The sequence below is a fragment of the Arctopsyche grandis genome, chromosome 8 (genome assembly GCF_051622035.1).
Source record: "Arctopsyche grandis isolate Sample6627 chromosome 8, ASM5162203v2, whole genome shotgun sequence".
In the NCBI taxonomy this organism is placed as follows: domain Eukaryota; kingdom Metazoa; phylum Arthropoda; class Insecta; order Trichoptera; family Hydropsychidae; genus Arctopsyche; species Arctopsyche grandis.
In genome coordinates this window covers 10,464,001-10,483,020 of record NC_135362.1, presented here as the reverse complement: position 1 = coordinate 10,483,020, position 19,020 = coordinate 10,464,001, and the positions used below count along the sequence as shown (strand labels likewise).

The 19,020-nt window shown below is 32.2% G+C and overlaps 1 protein-coding gene across 1 annotated transcript; it reads left to right on the top strand.

The window, feature by feature from the left end:
* The first annotated feature begins 421 nt into the window (after positions 1–421).
* LOC143915977 (troponin C-like) lies at positions 422–18,073 on the top strand. The gene is made up of 6 exons (XM_077436814.1): positions 422–657; positions 1,172–1,199; positions 15,588–15,731; positions 17,232–17,351; positions 17,423–17,554; positions 17,632–18,073. Exons 1-6 carry the CDS (start codon positions 655–657, stop codon positions 17,658–17,660), a joined length of 456 nt encoding a protein of 151 aa, XP_077292940.1. The 5' UTR covers positions 422–654; the 3' UTR covers positions 17,661–18,073.
* Positions 18,074–19,020: the final 947 nt, after the last annotated feature.

The following is a 19,020-nucleotide window of genomic DNA, read 5'->3' as shown; positions in this document are numbered from 1 at the left end:
GGGAACCGTTTCAACAATGAAATCAGATAAATTGAAAAATTCTGATAAGAAACGATCGACTTGGAGTCACAAATATCCAAGTCTGACCAAAGATTAGCACGGGATCGAACCCGGTAACCTCTCGGTGCTAAACATAAACACAACCACCGAGCCATACTGCTGGCTATCATGTATGTACCTATATAATATCTCTCAAAATTCCATATCGTGAAGATTAGTCGATGTTTTACTTGCACTCTTCTTAGAAATTCTCTTCAGTTTCCCGGATACGATTTATGCGAATAGTTTTCTCAGTCAGTATTTATCGATCATTTCCTCAACACCAACAATAAACGCCAAAAATACCCAACTTATACCTTCACAGAAACTCCTATCAAATTGAGCTATTTGAACTCGTGTCTAGTCCCTTGAAATTATTATTATCTCAAGAAAACTTAAAGCGGACCTAATAGTACGTTCGCGTTGCAGTCTCGATGCATTCCTATGGCAGTCCCTACCGCCGGTTGCACTGCACGCCACTGTACTAAAAATACCTCCAGTTTGCTGTCGATTCCCAATCCCAATCGGTATATAAGTAGCGGTTGAGCGGGCGGCCATCACACGTGCCCCAGCAGCCCCAGTGTCACCCCAGCCGCCCCACAAACCACTACCGCCATGGTGCGCCGCCTTACCGTCTTTTCCCAGTGATTTATAGTGCCGCGAAAAATTCCCCCTTAATTTAAAAAATAAATCATTATTGCATTGTAGTGAATTTTAATTTATTTGTAAAGAGTGCAAGTGTGTGAATTTTCATTAATTCAATTTTTTTCTTTATAATTTGGATGCCGTGGTCGCGAAGACCACAGATTTTCTACAATATTTCTTCTTTGGACATTCAAAATATGCTTAAATTTATATCTCGTACTGAAAAAAGCAAATATATATAATTCATTACTTATAGTATTCAAATCATATAAACTAATACAAAAAATTTAATTCATATTGATATATTTTCTTTTGTTTTGAGTAGTTGAAAAAATTGTACTTTATTTGTTTTAGTATTATTATAATATAATAGTTAGATCTTTAATCTGTCTTGAAAACTAATCAAAGTCACGATTCAGATATTGAAGATAATTTCATTGAAATACAAAAAATATAATCTAAACAATATTTTCTTTACTAATTTCAGGATGAGCTTCCCCCAGAACAAATCGCAGGTGAATATAAAATTCTAAACGAAAAACTCAGTATGTGAGTTCTTGTCTAATCTCCATATGAACAACTATATTTTTAGACACATTAAAATTTTACAATCGAGTGTATTTTACATATCAATTTTTTTTTCAATATAATACGTTGTTATCCAAAAGTGGCTCATTACGAATTAAATTTCCTTATTTAATTTAAAGCCCAATTCGAAATAAGACTAAGCTTAAAGACTCATTTTAAATAGTAATCTACATATGAGCCGTTATATTCGAAAGTGGCATAAGTTCACTTTTCTTCATTTCAAGAAATATTTCGCAAAACATTAAATATAATGTTGCGTTTAACATTATTTAAAAGTACGTGACATATCGAATTAAAATAAGTGATAACAATTTGTGAATTATGTCAAACAGAAATATTTTTGTGGATGAAACAGAAGTGTTTTTGGAAATAAAAATTGGACTTTCGCTACTTTCTAATATAACGACTCATATAATGATAAATATAGTGAAAATTTACTTAATGGCTTTATTTAATTTGCTCTTATTTATCTTTTAAACTTTTACTACAAGCTTCGAAAGGGAAATTAGCCAAGCTGTCAACGCGTTTCGCTTTGAATTGCTGTCAATAAACATTTTATGTTGATGTATTTTCCTCGTTCGAATTTTGGCTACTGAAAAGAAATCATCGACTTGAAAGACTCATCTAATGCCAAGAAAAACCGGTGCGCGGTGCATATAAATCCGACAAGTTAATTATTACCGTCTCGAGGGTTCAATAACCTATAATTGTACACAAACATTTACATATATAATACTTTTATAAATATAATAAATAAATTTCCATACTCTCAATTCCACAATACTCAATTCAATACGAATTGACCCAACATCAACCAATGATGGAAAACTACCTACATACTTTTCTACCACACTAAATATGAGTATGTTTTTACTAGTTTGTACTTCATTTATATAAATATCAATTCCCATAAAAATTAAAATAGATATCTTATGCTGAGTTTGAAATTTGATACCATCAAATACAACTAGAGACGACTGGCTGGCAATAATATCTACTAAATCGACATTTTTGTGATAGAGAAGGGTGGTAGAATCAAAAATCGAAATGAGTCCGGATTTTAATCACTTTTGCAATGATATATGTATGTATGTATACCAGAGTTGAATATTATGGTCCATGAAACTCCTGCGAATATACGACTTGATTTCTAACTGTGAAATATGTCAATGCATATTGTATCTGTCTTTGAAACAAAATTTCGCTGTCACGTAGATAACATTACTAATTATCTTATGTGCAATAAATGCAACGGCTCAGTTTTCTCGGCCAACAGCCAATTTGTGCGTGAATTATGACCGTTTACGATTTCCCAAGCGTGCGAATTTCCCGACCAACAGACACGGACATCTGTCAAAGCGATGACAATACACGAAAAATGTTTTAGCGGAAAGATAATTAAAACTAGTTCAAGCCGCGGAAACATCGACGAGCGGTTTTTCCTCGGAAAACTAAACCGCCGTACGCGGAAAATCTTCCCGCGAGCCAAATTGTGGTCAACATGTGCCAATTTTTTACGATCACAATGCATCGCCCACATCGATGTTTTTACCACCAGTTCGATGTTTTTACAAACGATCGTGTAATATTATCGAATTTTTTTTATATACATACATACATTCTGTGAGATTTCTTGTTTAATATAAATTTTAGGTTCTCGTAATAGAACATCTATTATTACATTATTTTTCATTGAAAAGTCAGTATTAGACTTTGGGGTTCATACATGAAATAATCATATTACATTTATACCATATAGTCATATTTTAAAGAATTAAAGGTTATCAATGTTTGCTAACATAATTAGAGTTGTAAAATGATCTCAAAGTCGTCTTAATGTTTATTAAAACTTTCAGAGCTATGAAAGTTTGCTCTAGTTATTAGGTTCGTACCACAATTGGGTCAGATATCGTTTTTAGTAAAATAAAACTCGCATCCGGAATCGTTCGCCAAATTGGAAACGGTTTTCAAATTTAGACTGTAATGTTTTGCATCATAGTATTGCACTTCCTCCCAACATTGCTGTTGATAATTCCGTTTTACGATATTGAAAAGCTTTCTATGCATTGGGTGGTTCTAATTTGAATTCAATACGATAGTAATAATCGAGTCTCACTATGAAAAAACTGAAATAGAACTGAAATGCACTATGCGAAAACGAACAGTACGCGTCCTAGTTAACTGCAACAATGCCCGACACGTCTGCCTTTGTTCTAAAAACAACTTTGGCTGCTGTTGAATACAAATTGTTAAAATATTGTCGATCTTTTCAAAGCCAGGAACAAATGGATTCAATTAGTCAAACTATAAATAATTCGTAATGATGTCATGCTAGTATACATATGTACTTTGAGCGTTTTATTTCTCCAGTAATTGTTCTTGTATAATGATTTGATTGATATGAATATTCTTTGTATGAAATCTAGGATGACTGATTAAGACATTTTATCATCCGATCTCTCACCAACAGCTTTTGAAGTCATCACAAACATAAAAAAAAATACCGGAGTGGAAACTTCAATCAATCTTTACCAAGTTTGATCCACTAAATTCGATTATGACAATGATTATTAATCAATAGTCAGACGTAATCGTTTGTTATCCGGTTTCTATACATAAATACATATGTATATGCGTGGGATATGCGCCTAATGATACATCTTCTCTTCTCTGCGAAGATTTTATCATGATTTGGTCTCTTCATCAAACGGTTTCTATCTTTAGTAAGTGGAAAGGAGAGCATAGTCGTAGCATTTCCTGTCATTTTCTTATTCCACCCACGTCGTTGTAAGTAAGTTTCCTTCGACTTTCAAAGACTGTTCACCGGATATCTTTACAACTCGCTCGCCAAGTTCTCTTTGTACTAAATAAATCGATCAGCGAGAGAACATTTAACGAAGTCTTATTAGTTTCCAATGTGCTTGGAAGTCTCGTAGAAGACTTTGAAACAAATATAATATGAAGGCAGTCGTAGAAACGTCAAATAAATCAACGCTTGTATTTAATGCACTGGGAGTTAGTTTGCTTTGCGGCATTTTCATGAAAAGCTCTTGTATAAAATGTATATCGAAGAAAAGTCGTAAATAATTGTAAAGGCATTGTTTACTTCGGAGAAGAGTGCCAAATCTTTCAGCGCAGTATTTAAAAATTAAAAATCGTTGCGAAAATAAACCGCATTATTGTATGTTTACGCGGTAAAATTTTTCTATTGTTTTCTTCTTGTGTGTTATTATTATTGTTTTGAAATCACCCAACTTCTGCCAAGCGCCTGCTTTACATCTATATTTATGTTAAATTAATTATTTGCTTTAATTTATTTTTTGGTTTTAAGATTAGACCGCGTCTGTGTTTGAAAGAAAATTACATTGATCGCAAGCTACACTTATTACTACACAAGCTACACAAGTTACAATCGCAACAATATACAACTACACAAGATACAAGCTACTATCGCAAGCTACACTCATTACTTATTACTACACAAGCTACATCAGTCTTAAGATGACTCATACAAGCCAACAGTTCGGTATATTCTACAAATTTATAGAGTTTATAGTAGATATTTTTTTTATACAATAAATCAACTAACATGCAGGATGTACATATGTATCTGGCGAATCTTTTTAATGATGAGAACTGTTAGAGGAATTGAACGTCCACCTGATTTCACTTTCGGAAAGATTTTGGCTCGTTCGCATATTGTCGGATCTCTTGGATTTGGTTGCATCTCGAGTGCATCGCTCCTAACCGAACGCAAAAATAGCTTCGTCGTCTCTTTTTAGATATACTCTCGTTTACGAGTTTACCCTTTGACTCGAATATAACGCCGGAAAATCCAAAAATACCACTTCGTTAACGCTTTTAAGTGGAAATTCGGAAACCGACTATACGAGCTTAAAAATAACAATATCAATTCCACATTCAAATATAATAAATCAATTGTTTAAATCAATTTGAATTTATTTTGTATGAAAACTTTTAAAATATAAATTACATACATATATTCATTTGTTTTTGCAACTAACGTTATATACGTTAAGAAGCTTTCAAAATGATATTTGCCTATTTCACATCACGTTTTTCAATATTTCAGCGATTGAACAGTGTTACTGATTTGATTTGTTTTGCTTAGCTCAAATAAATCTTGACTTTATTTTTAAATGCTTGTTATTGATGGATGATGACCTACATATGTACATATGTACATGTCAGTGGCGTAACTAGAAACTTTAGGCCGGATGCAAATATTAGCAAAAGGCCCCCCCTTTAGTATTTTTTTATTAAAATTTAATTGATAATTAACTCACATCATTTAAAAATTCTTTTTCCTCGCCTTCAAAGTCTCAAAGCTTGCGATTACATCTTAAAATTTTAGAAGCTTCTTCATTGTCCATCGTTAATATTGCTAATTCATTGCTAATTCACATTCAAATTTCTTTTTTTTCACAAATTATGTTTGAATTATGAATTATGCTCCCGGCATCTACGCCCCCTAGCGCTTCGCCCCTGACGTCTGCGACCCCTAGTGCTCCGACCCCGGCACCTTTGCCCCCGGGGACTTCGCTTCCTTTGAATCGAAAAAAAATTAATTATTTGTTCGATGACGTCACGGATTTACGATCCAACGAATGAAGGATACATACAAATATACATATGTACATAGAAAGTCTCTTTCCAAATGATATATTAGATTAGATTACAGACAATTATTATTACTGTAACATAATGGAAAACTATTAAATGTCGTTAGAAGGAGTAGAAAATCGTGAAAATTCGACATGCAATGTGTTGCATTTAAAATTTGGAGTATAATCTTTTAACTAGCGCTTCTTATTAGTAAAATGAAAACTTTTACGACTTTCAAGATTTGTATTTGTAGAACGTCTAATATTTTTATTAAAAAACCTTTTGGGCCCCTTTATCTAAATGGCCCGCATGTACCGCATGCCCGTGCGGCATAGTAGTAACGCGCCTGGTTAATGTGGATTTTGCTTGTCACGGAAGCCGCTTCTAGATTATTTTTCTCCGGTAGATGGTACTCTATAGTGTCATGCAAGTAATAATATTACAATTTCATAACACTTACTAACTATCGTTATTGCAATGAAATGAAAAACAAATTCAACGTGAACGCCGTTAAGTCACTTTAGTTGTAGTTTCGCGTGTAAACACACCCCCGAGTTGGCAACCGGGCACTATTATAAGGGACACGGTCGATTGGGCGCCCAGGACGATTGGGCGATCAGTGTTACTCGCCACTGCGACAATTGGACGACGAGACTGGCGGACACTGCGTCAATTGGGCCCTGCGTCAATTGGGCGCCCATCGCACTGGGCGATCATCGACTGGCCGACGGCGACCGGGCGACCAGGGCGCGTGGGCGACCACCGACACGGCCCGCTGGTGAAGTGGTCGCCAAGCTTACGTAAACTCTGCGTTTTGCAAGGAACGACCGCGAACGGAGCGTTATAGGAATTTCCGATGCACTGACAAATATTCTACCTACATACATATGCTTTATACCGCTTTATTTTTCGTTTCAGTTTTACCAATTTTTCGTAACAACACGAATCATACTATTAATTTTTTTCGCTATATTATATTACATTTGCTGGAATTTTATATTAAACGTACTTTTATAAATACATGTGTAGCACCTTTTCACAAAAAATAATTGTAAGATGACAAATCATATGTACCTACATATTCTCCAAAATAATATAAAAGAAAAATGATCGATTGAATCTTTCGCGCAGTGCTTTTAGTTTTTTTTCAAATGGACACACTTTTTTTTCTTTTAAATGTTATATTTCAGTTTTATCAATTGGATAAATTCACACTCTATTCTCAATTTTCTCAACACTGTATTAGTTATACATAATAACAAAATATTTTCTAATAGCGATTCTCAAAGTTTTCAAGATTATATTTTTTTTCAATGATGAAATACGTTTACGAAAAAAAAGCGCATACTTAAATTCGTTCGCGGAGCTCGAATAATTTTTTTCGGCTTTTCCCATAATTAAATTATTACATCGTTTACGATTCGCAGAGGCAATTCTCGAAAAAAATAGCTTTTTAAAGTAATTTTAAACATCTCCCGTTCTATGGTTATTGTTGAAAATTACATTGAGCCACAAAAAATCACGTTTTTTAGTTACCAGAGCGGAGACTAACCAATCTTTACTAACTTTGACCCACTGAATTCGAATATGATATTGATTTTTGCTGGTTGGTGATTGTTTACGAGATATGAGCGTTTAAAAAAATGCGCGATTTTTACAGTTTTTTGGCTTTTGCGGTCTTTAACTCAAAACCTAGTATTGCTGTGCTCAAAGTGAGTATTGGAATCAATAGTCAGATGTTTTTCCTATTTATTTGTGATATTGCATTGCTTTAAAATACTTATAATTAATTGTCTAGCGAATTTTAAAAGTCAAAAAAATATTTTTTTTACGGATTTTTTCTCCGTGCTATTTTGCATTTATTTGGCAATTTTTTTATTTCACCTCGTTTATAAGGATTGGTTTTCTATTTCAATATTTTTTATTTTTATCTAAACGTACTAACTCGAGCGGTAATTGCAATTTAAATGCTTTCGTTTTTGTTGCTCAGTGTTATTATAGTCACATTAAAATCTATATGATAGTTTATAGTAATTAAGGCTCATTTCGTTTATCAATAATTTAATAAGGTATATTTTTACTAATTAATATCTTTCGCTTTTGTAAATTCGAAACATACATACATATGTATAACGAATTATGTTTACATCTATAACTGTCATCCAGCGCTCACCTGTTCATCTAATGTATAATTTCTTTAATAATATTTTATGCGTATAAAATATTACAAAGACCTTACAAGAAATTATATATTTTCAAATATTTGGACCGAATGAACGAACTCATTCAAAACGTTTTTTTTTTACTATGAGTGGCAGTTTTATTGCCTAAAGATAAATAATACCGCGTCTCATAGGCTAGGCTAGAGATGCTCTGCAAGTCATTTTGATAAAAGAGTTCTCAAAACGACTTTTGACAACTGTTTCTCGAACTACTTTTTTTCTTGATTGTTTTACATGACATGTTATACATACATACATATGTAAGGTTTTTCAACGGGTTTTTGCGGTATCATAAATTCATGGCCCTCAAATTTGGTTTAAAATAATGCAATGACGTAAATGATTTTATACCCTTTATCCTTTTATTAAATTCAAATTATTCTGAAAATATTTTTCATCACAGAGTAAATTCCAATAACTATTTTGAGGGAAGGTCTTGATTTCAAAAATATTTCGCATTTTAATTTAAGTATTTCATCCTCAACTAGTATTTGGTCTACATCCAAAAATTATTTTAATTTGATTGATATTTCTTCTATTTGTATTTCATCATTGAATGGGAATGACATGAATAATATTATATCCTCTATTTTTGAAAAATCTTTAAATCTATCAAACACATTTCGTAACTTATTAGCATATTGATCATATTCATGTGAGCTTCTATCGTAGATATGGCAGCCATATTTTCGAATTTGCATATTTGAGCTGGGCTCGTAAAAACTGACTTTCGACATTGTATTTTTGGTGATCAATTTAATATTCTCTATTTCTTCACCTTAATTTTTTCATTATAATCATCTGCTTCCTTTTTTTACCATTCATTTGACTAAAAAAATAACTGAACTTAAATAAATTATACAGTTAACATTAAAAAAGGAAAATATATACAAAACGTGTTTAAAGTATTGTCTAACATTCGAGAGTTTTTTTTTATAACTTTCTATTGTAGGGAGATATTTTCGTATCACATTTGAGCATTGAAGTAGATACTTCAATGAATTTGAGTCTTAAATGGTCAGTTTATTGTTCTCAAAAACATACCCAACTAACACCAAACATTCGAGCGAGAATTAACCTACGTAATTATTTTTTTTCCTGTATAACTGTAATCAATTCGGCTGCGATTTGTGTTTTTTAATTATTATTTAGTCGATCAATAGAGCGACTATCATCGGTTTGTTTGTTAAAAAATGTGGATCAACCGTAATAAATGCTTATTCCTAATCTTACGAAATTCCAAAATATGTAAAATTTGTATTCAAAGACATTTATTTATTTACATTAAATTAATTTTAGAATTGCTGGTATGTAGTCAATTCTAGAAACTCATAAATCGACCCGTTTTATTCGACCTTTTTTAATTTATTCCAATATTATTTTTTCAATATCGTATTCAAATTATTATTAATATTATTAATATATCACTGATCAAGTGATTTACTTTTACAATTTCTTGCTGGAAATTTGAAATCTGAACCGCTGTATTAGATAAACAGATGAGTGCTGGATGACCGTTATACATATGTACATATGTAGATGTAAACATGATTCGTTATACACGTACATATGTACATATGTATGTATGTATGTTGCTACTTTACAAAAGCAATAGATATTAAAAACCATGTGAACTGTATAATAGGTAAGTAAATACGAAATGAGCCTTAAATAATTTTGCAATCAATCCGTCGATTTTCATTCAGTATTTTTTTTTCTTCTCGAAGCAGGTTTTACGATTACCTACCAAAACAATGAAATAAATGGTCGGTCCCAAAATTGCAAACATTTTTCAAATGGACACACTTTTTTCTCTTTTAAATGTTATATTTCAGTTTTATCAATTGGATAAATTCACACCCTATTCTCAATTTTGTACTACACTGTAATAGTTATACATAATTACAAAATATTTTCTAACAGTGATTCATTCAACATTAGATGATATTTTGGACCGATCCCTTCAGGTACCGATCCCTTCGACAAAAAAAAGGGGAAGAACATAATATTTGATATTTTTACGATACAATCGTCTTAATGCAATACAATGCCTCTTTGGCCCTTCTGCGAACAAATTCTCTCATTGCCCCGAAAATATAAAAATCGATATTCGTACAAATTTACGTAAAAAATATTCGTACAAATTAAATGTTCAAAAATAAAAATATAAATACTTATATAATAGCGCGAATTGCATCGGCTTTCGATGATCTTAAAAAATATGGGATCAACCGTGTGATTGGTGCTTATTTTTAATCTTACGAAAATCCAAAACGTGTAAAATTTGTAACTCTCAACATTAGATCAATTCTAGAATCGCCAGTATTTAGTATATTCATCAAATCATAGTATTAATAAAGTTTTTTGATTTACTTTTCATTGATGAATAATGAAAATAAATATTAAATTGAAAATTTTCAAAATAACATATGTACATATGTATGTACATTCATACAACACACACATACATACATTGAAAAAATTATTTCCATGCTAATTATAACATTTGAAAATTACAAGGTTTATCTTAGTTTTGGACAAACCTCCTAAAACTTTTCCGATCGCTTTGAAACTTTGCCATTTTTTTTGGAATAAAAAACGTTTATTTTATCGGAGAGGTTTTGAAAAAACGATGAAAACCATTTCAGAATAATTTGAATTTAATAAAAGGATAAAGGGTATAAAATCATTTACGTCATTGCATTATTTTAAACCAAATTTGAGGGCCATGAATTTATGATACCGCAAAAACCCGTTGAAAAACCTTACATATGTATGTATGTATAACATGTCATGTAAAACAATCAAGAAAAAAAGTAGTTCGAGAAACAGTTGTCAAAAGTCGTTTTGAGAACTCTTTTATCAAAATGACTTGCAGAGCATCTCTAGCCTAGCCTATGAGACGCGGTATTATTTATCTTTAGGCAATAAAACTGCCACTCATAGTAAAAAAAAAAACGTTTTGAATGAGTTCGTTCATTCGGTCCAAATATTTGAAAATATATAATTTCTTGTAAGGTCTTTGTAATATTTTATACGCATAAAATATTATTAAAGAAATTATACATTAGATGAACAGATGAGCGCTGGATGACAGTTATAGATGTAAACATAATTCGTTATACATATGTATGTATGTTTCGAATTTACAAAAGCGAAAGATATTAATTAGTAAAAATATACCTTATTAAATTATTGATAAACGAAATGAGCCTTAATTACTATAAACTATCATATAGATTTTAATGTGACTATAATAACACTGAGCAACAAAAACGAAAGCATTTAAATTGCAATTACCGCTCGAGTTAGTACGTTTAGATAAAAATAAAAAATATTGAAATAGAAAACCAATCCTTATAAACGAGGTGAAATAAAAAAATTGCCAAATAAATGCAAAATAGCACGGAGAAAAAATCCGTAAAAAAATATTTTTTTGACTTTTAAAATTCGCTAGACAATTAATTATAAGTATTTTAAAGCAATGCAATATCACAAATAAATAGGAAAAACATCTGACTATTGATTCCAATACTCACTTTGAGCACAGCAATACTAGGTTTTGAGTTAAAGACCGCAAAAGCCAAAAAACTGTAAAAATCGCGCATTTTTTTAAACGCTCATATCTCGTAAACAATCACCAACCAGCAAAAATCAATATCATATTCGAATTCAGTGGGTCAAAGTTAGTAAAGATTGGTTAGTCTCCGCTCTGGTAACTAAAAAACGTGATTTTTTGTGGCTCAATGTAATTTTCAACAATAACCATAGAACGGGAGATGTTTAAAATTACTTTAAAAAGCTATTTTTTTCGAGAATTGCCTCTGCGAATCGTAAACAATGTAATAATTTAATTATGGGAAAAGCCGAAAAAAATTATTCGAGCTCCGCGAACGAATTTAAGTATGCGCTTTTTTTTCGTAAACGTATTTCATCATTGAAAAAAAATATAATCTTGAAAACTTTGAGAATCGCTATTAGAAAATATTTTGTTATTATGTATAACTAATACAGTGTTGAGAAAATTGAGAATAGAGTGTGAATTTATCCAATTGATAAAACTGAAATATAACATTTAAAAGAAAAAAAAGTGTGTCCATTTGAAAAAAAACTAAAAGCACTGCGCGAAAGATTCAATCGATCATTTTTCTTTTATATTATTTTGGAGAATATGTAGGTACATATGATTTGTCATCTTACAATTATTTTTTGTGAAAAGGTGCTACACATGTATTTATAAAAGTACGTTTAATATAAAATTCCAGCAAATGTAATATAATATAGCGAAAAAAATTAATAGTATGATTCGTGTTGTTACGAAAAATTGGTAAAACTGAAACGAAAAATAAAGCGGTATAAAGCATATGTATGTAGGTAGAATATTTGTCGGTGCATCGGAAATTCCTATAACGCTCCGTTCGCGGTCGTTCCTTGCAAAACGCAGAGTTTACGTAAGCTTGGCGACCACTTCACCAGCGGGCCGTGTCGGTGGTCGCCCACGCGCCCTGGTCGCCCGGTCGCCGTCGGCCAGTCGATGATCGCCCAGTGCGATGGGCGCCCAATTGACGCAGGGCCCAATTGACGCAGTGTCCGCCAGTCTCGTCGTCCAATTGTCGCAGTGGCGAGTAACACTGATCGCCCAATCGTCCTGGGCGCCCAATCGTCACGTACCGCTATTATAATGTCACATCACAAAACGACTCATTCATTTTGAATTTTCGCATAAATAATTCGGAACAGGTAAATGGTGATTTGGAATGCGGCCAAAGGGAAACGCACAGCTTTTCGCACTTATTTACGTTAACCGTTTGTTGGGGGGTAAATATTGACGTGTTATGTAATAAACACTCTGTCGCTGTAAATTGATTTTGCGGCCGAATTTTGATTTGTATTAATTATGAAGCCTATTTTTGGCCATATTGAATTTTCCATTTTCTCAAAGCTGAAATACACCTGGTTCTGATTTCGCCTTTCTGTTTAATCTTTCTTGGCGATCAAATAACGATTGTAAACGTTCATCAGCTGAATATATAAAAACTGTTTTTTTTTTATCCATACTAAAATAAACAATCTCGGCGTTCAATCGCAAAACACATACATACAGCTAGCGAAAAAGCCAAAAGTTTTAGAAAAGCGTTGTTTATGATACGTTACCTAAAAAAATACCAATAAAATCTTCAATTTAGACGTCGATGACTGGTAAATTTCGTATATTTGAAAATATACAGTTACTGTCACGCCGGCATATGGTCAATGTTGTCTTTGCTGTCAGTCATTGGGAATTGTTTCACTTACGTCACTAGGCTTGAAATAAATATTTTCAGCATCGCAAGACCTTGATTATCCACGCTAATGACGTTATAAATGACGTCTGGTATATCGAGACTCATCGAAGATATATAACGAATATAAAATATACATGTTACAGTCCAAGTGTACATTTCGAATGTACTAGTTTTTTCATACCAATGTGGCCAGTTATGGTGTACACAAAAGAACAAATTGGCAAAAGAAATACATATGTAGGTTGTTCATGCACAAACTATCAGGCATAAGTATTCTCAATCGTTTGTCTCATCCTCTATGTACATACGTATGCTTTCTATGGGCTACAATATTTTTAATATTAGCAAAAACGGGAAATATAGCAACGTTTTAATGCGGTTTCCGTAGGATTTCCCTTTTAAATATTTGAAGTTTTGAGATTGCATATTAACCAGCAGCATAGATCAGTGGTTAGCGTGTAATGCTTTCAATAGTGTGGTCGCGGGTTCAATACCTGACTTTATGCCGCTGGCCAGACCTTGAATATGTGACTCTAAGGTCGATCATTTCCTATCAGAGTTTGATTTTTTATCTGATTTCATTGAAACAGTTCGAACAAATTAGCGAGCCTGTCCTATTTCTAGCAAAATTCGAGTTTACAGCATCTTGAATTTGCTGATTTATAAAATGCTGTAAATTTCTCCATGATTGTTAATCCAAGTTTGTAATTGGCCTTGAATAATACTTACAATTAGTCTTCGGCGTTGGCTGGGAGCTTGTATAATAACAATAGAGCGCTCCAATAGTTTACAAAGCGAGAGAGCAAAAAATCATAGTTGTCAATAGTGAACCATTTTTTGTGTAAAAAGCATAAAAATCATACAATGTTTGACTATAGATGCGTGTAAAAAAAGAAAAAAAAGATGGGTATATCTGTATAAAAAATAATAAATAAAATGTTTTGACAGTTAGAGAAAATTTGAAGAAAGTTTATAACTGTTAGCGCTTGAACTAAAACCAATAGTTCGTATATGAACAACCTAGTATGTTCATGAACGAACCGGAGTAAACACTTTGACTGTTACCTATACAATGCATAAAGCTTGAAGTGTTACTATGCATCTTGGTAATTATAATTATCGAGTAATAAAAATAGATTTTGCTAGCTCGAGACAACAGGTGGATGGCGACATGTCGTCTCTGGCGTTTTATTTATTTATTTTGTAATTGTGGGCGTTGTCCCTATCAGTTTTTTTCTATCGAAATATATACGTCAAGATCAATGAAAAACAAATTCTTTCAGTCGAAACAGTCGTTGAGAAAATATTACGCGGTGGTAGTTAATAAATAATAATCGGCAATATCATAAATCAGATTTAATATGCAAAACGGCGCTGTAAAATAATTTTCCAAATGAAATATTCATCATGCTAAATTTAATTCTCATAGACCACAAATCAACCTTTTTATTTGCCCGACGACTATGCTAGTTTTCGCTTGTATACTGAACACAATAGTTTCGAACCATTTCGACGTATTAAAAAAATGAAAACAAAGACTTTGTTGTATTAAGTGCGTTCGTATTGTAAATCTTTCTCACACTTGATTATTTAATAATAAGGACTGTGATAAACGCTCGATTGATAATACGATAATGTCAAAACACTATCAGATTTACGTGTTAGAATGTGCTGAACGTTAAATCACTGTGGAATTCATATTATTCGAAATGTTAAGCACAATAAATTTTAACAATGAAACGTTGAAATTCATCAAAGCTTATATATATGTAGTACTTGAGCCGATTTTAAAACAATAACACCGATGATAAAAAATAATATTTTTGTTTTTTAAGATGCTATTTCTGTGGCGAGGTGTGTTTCGCTTCGCAGAATCGAACTCTTTGTTTTATGCGAAAATAAAATGTCACCGCAGTGCTTGGACAAGTAATATTGGTTTTTTGTCGCGTATTTCAATTTATACACCGATCTGAATATGCTAATTGTCGCGGGTGGACGGAATCAAAAGTGTCCTCTGGCCGTAATCCAAATCGTACAGAACATTGTCAAATGCTACGGAATGAAAACAACATTAACACATAATTTTTTTAATAACGCCTTCACCGAGCGCCACTGCTTCCGGTCGCTTCAACGGCACTGAAAATACGCGACATTTTACATATTTTTATTGTATTTTTTTCAGTCCTCCAGAAGGCTTTCAATGGCTTCGACACCAGCCGCAGCGGGAGCATCTCTTGCGATATGGTTGCTGACATCTTGCGTTTGATGGGTCAACCCTTCAACAAACGCATCTTGGAAGAACTCATTGAAGAAGTTGATGCCGATAGTGAGTTTATTTCATTTATAAATATTAGTACATTGTCTTTTGTTTATAAGTTAGATCATAAGTTATTGCCTAAGTACTTTGATGATTATATAATATAATAAGGAATAGAGATAAACATAAAGTTTTTATACTAGAAATAAGGACAAACTAGTTGTAAGTAGAGTAAGAAAAAATAAGACAACTGGGGGTGTTTTTCACAGGGGTGTGCTCATGTATAATGCCCTCCCTGAGTGCATCAGGTCTGCTAAGACCATGGATGCATTCTTGCAAGGTGCGAAGAGACACCTCTATGAGGAATAGTACATATAAGTTAATTATAAATTTAAGAGTTAAGTAATTAAGGTGTATTTTTAAATCAGCGTGATAGCTAAGATAATATATAAATATAAAATATAAATAAATTACTAGTTGTTTTATCCGGCTTTGCTCAGTGTTTGTAATTCATACATATATAAACAGCTTAAACATGGCGAATCTAAAATATTCATTTGTTTTTTTATTAAATTTATTTGAATCGGAAAAATGTTACCAACTAACATAACATATTTATATACTTACTTACATACAAAGTCTCTTTCGAAATTATACATTAGATGTACATTGTGGTTACACCCAGCTTCGCTCGATATTTGTGATATAAACCGCTTAAACATGGCTCATCTATAAGTAAAAATTCATTTGTTTTTTTTTATTTAATCTATTTTAATCGAAAAAAATTAACATTTAATGACAGCTAATCAACTTAATTTTAAATATTATTATTATATGCCACGTCTCTTTCTACGATTCCAAGGGGAGAAAGAGAGACGGAGCATGGTGAGTGAGTACTTCGTACAGTGACATGCGCAAAGCGGGTTTGGTGCATCCGCTCTAAAATCGCCAGATTAACAGAACGGCAGCTTTAAACGTAATTCTCGTTTTCTCGAATGATAGATTGCACATCAGATGACGAGTAACCTTTCGATGTGCACAGATGCAATTATTAAAATTGAGTTGGATCTTTCTGGCGAGTTTAATAAGGCAAGATTCGGAACTTATCGAATCTTGCCTTATTAAACTCGCCTGAAAGATCCAACTCAATTTTAATAATTTCATCTGTGCACATCGAAAGGTTAAACGTCATCTGATGTGCAATCTATCATTCGAGAAGATGAGAATTGCGTTTAAAGCAGCCGTCCGTTAATCTGTCGTTCAATTTGTCTGGCGATTTTAGAGCGGATGCACCGCATCCGCGCAAAGCTCACACTATGCCGCTTCTCTTTCCACGATATATATATACGATTCCAAGGGGAGAAAGAGAGACGGAGCGTATGTCGTGGAAATGAACGCGGCATATTCATTCACATGAGTGGCCGACAAATAAAAGAATTTTTAAATTTAAATTATTAATTCCGTTGATCTGAATTGCGATACTTTACCAAATCCACAATTATGTGCACACAGTTATTATATAAGATAACGAATTATACAACAAGTAACTAATTAAAATCAAACTTTCAGAGTCTGGCCGCCTTGAATTCGAAGAATTCGTTACCCTCGCCGCTAAGTTCATCGTTGAAGAAGATGCTGAAGCCATGCAAAAAGAGTTGAGGGAAGCTTTCAGGCTTTATGATAAAGAAGGTAGCTGTTTGATCATTATTGATCTATTTTATGGTATTGTACACATTAAATATTTTAATTTCGTCCAATAGGAAATGGTTACATTCCCACTTCATGCCTGAAAGAAATCCTCAGGGAGCTCGATGACCAACTCACCGAACATGAGCTCGATATGATGATTGAGGAGATTGACTCTGATGGCTCCGGCACCGTTGACTTTGATGGTAAACTATTATTTATTCGGTGTTTTATTATTTAGTAATTTATGATTCTAGCATTGATTTAATTGGTATCGTTACAGAATTCATGGAGATGATGACTGGAGAATAAGCGATACAATCAGAAGAATAATAGTTTAAGGATTTTAATTATAAGAGTTTTTTCTACTTCGAAATCATTTCTAATCAACTTTTTCTAGCATCGTAATCTCATCCATCATTTCACATCAACCACAATCAAACACCAATGAATTGAAAATACATATCTCAACATAAATATTTTCAACCGTAACACCGGTTTGCTATCATTACATTATGTTTACTTTTAAATAACACTATGATTATATTAATTATGGGATTTATTTGCTATAATTTTACTTTATAACATGTACATATATTCAAGCAATCATTGTATAAGAATCTTTAAGGATTATATTAATATAAATTTTCAACGAATTTTTATGATTGTTAACATTTTGCACATTCAATAAAACATTAAAAATATTCAGATTTATTTCAATCGCCCTTTCTTTCCCTTTAATTAAAATATAGGTTATTTTAAAATATAATTTATTCAACATATCATTTAATGAAGGTACATTTTATGTGAGGAGTACAATAAAGTCGATAAGTGCACTATATTGATCAAGCAAAATTACATATACATATGTATTTATAATATAAGAGTTTATCCAAATATTAATCATTAACTTTGGCTTTCATCTCTATGACAACTATGTAAATATAATTTAGAAATGCTCTGCATTTTCATTTTGTAAATAAGCATTGATACAAACGTAGAACCAATGCTTTCTTCAGAGATGTGATTTTCTTAACATTATCGAATTGACCTTAATTTATAATTTTGTGATATAGTAAATTAAGCACACTAATCACAACTCACCATTCTCAGTTAGCTATTTGCAACGATCACAAGTTTGCATATTAGGTGTAATAGAAGGTCTGAAATATTGACTGTAACCTTTTAAATATCGATTGTATAAAAAAAAACGAGGTCGAACATCATGATGTACATTACCTTTTTTTAAGACTCAATATTTCAAAAATTACATTCAATATTCTAGACGTTTACACTTGTACATATATATGAATATAATTACAATCACATTTAATAGATGAAGACAAATGTATAAGATCTAAAGCCATATATCATTATATTATAATTTAAATACATATTAATAATATAATCCATCAACAGTATCGAATAAAATTTGGGGAGGTTTTGAACATGGTTTCCGTTACAATATGTATTTAGAATCATTACAAAATATGTTTTAAGATGCTACTTAAGAGCAAATGTAAATAGTAATTTTTTGAACATTTTTAAAAGTAGTGAAATAAGGTATTTCCTATTATTTTAAATAATTAATACGTACATTCAAAGTATGTGGAAAGTTTCAATGCATATGTTACAGTACAGTCCAAGTGTTCACTCTGTTCGTTCATGAACA

Excerpts from the sequence above, each read along its gene's own strand:
- LOC143915977 (XM_077436814.1), top strand. Across the intron at positions 1,200-15,587 it reads TCCCCCAGAACAAATCGCAG|TCCTCCAGAAGGCTTTCAAT; the intron begins GTGAATATAAAA and ends TATTTTTTTCAG. Across the intron at positions 17,352-17,422 it reads CAGGCTTTATGATAAAGAAG|GAAATGGTTACATTCCCACT; the intron begins GTAGCTGTTTGA and ends TTCGTCCAATAG.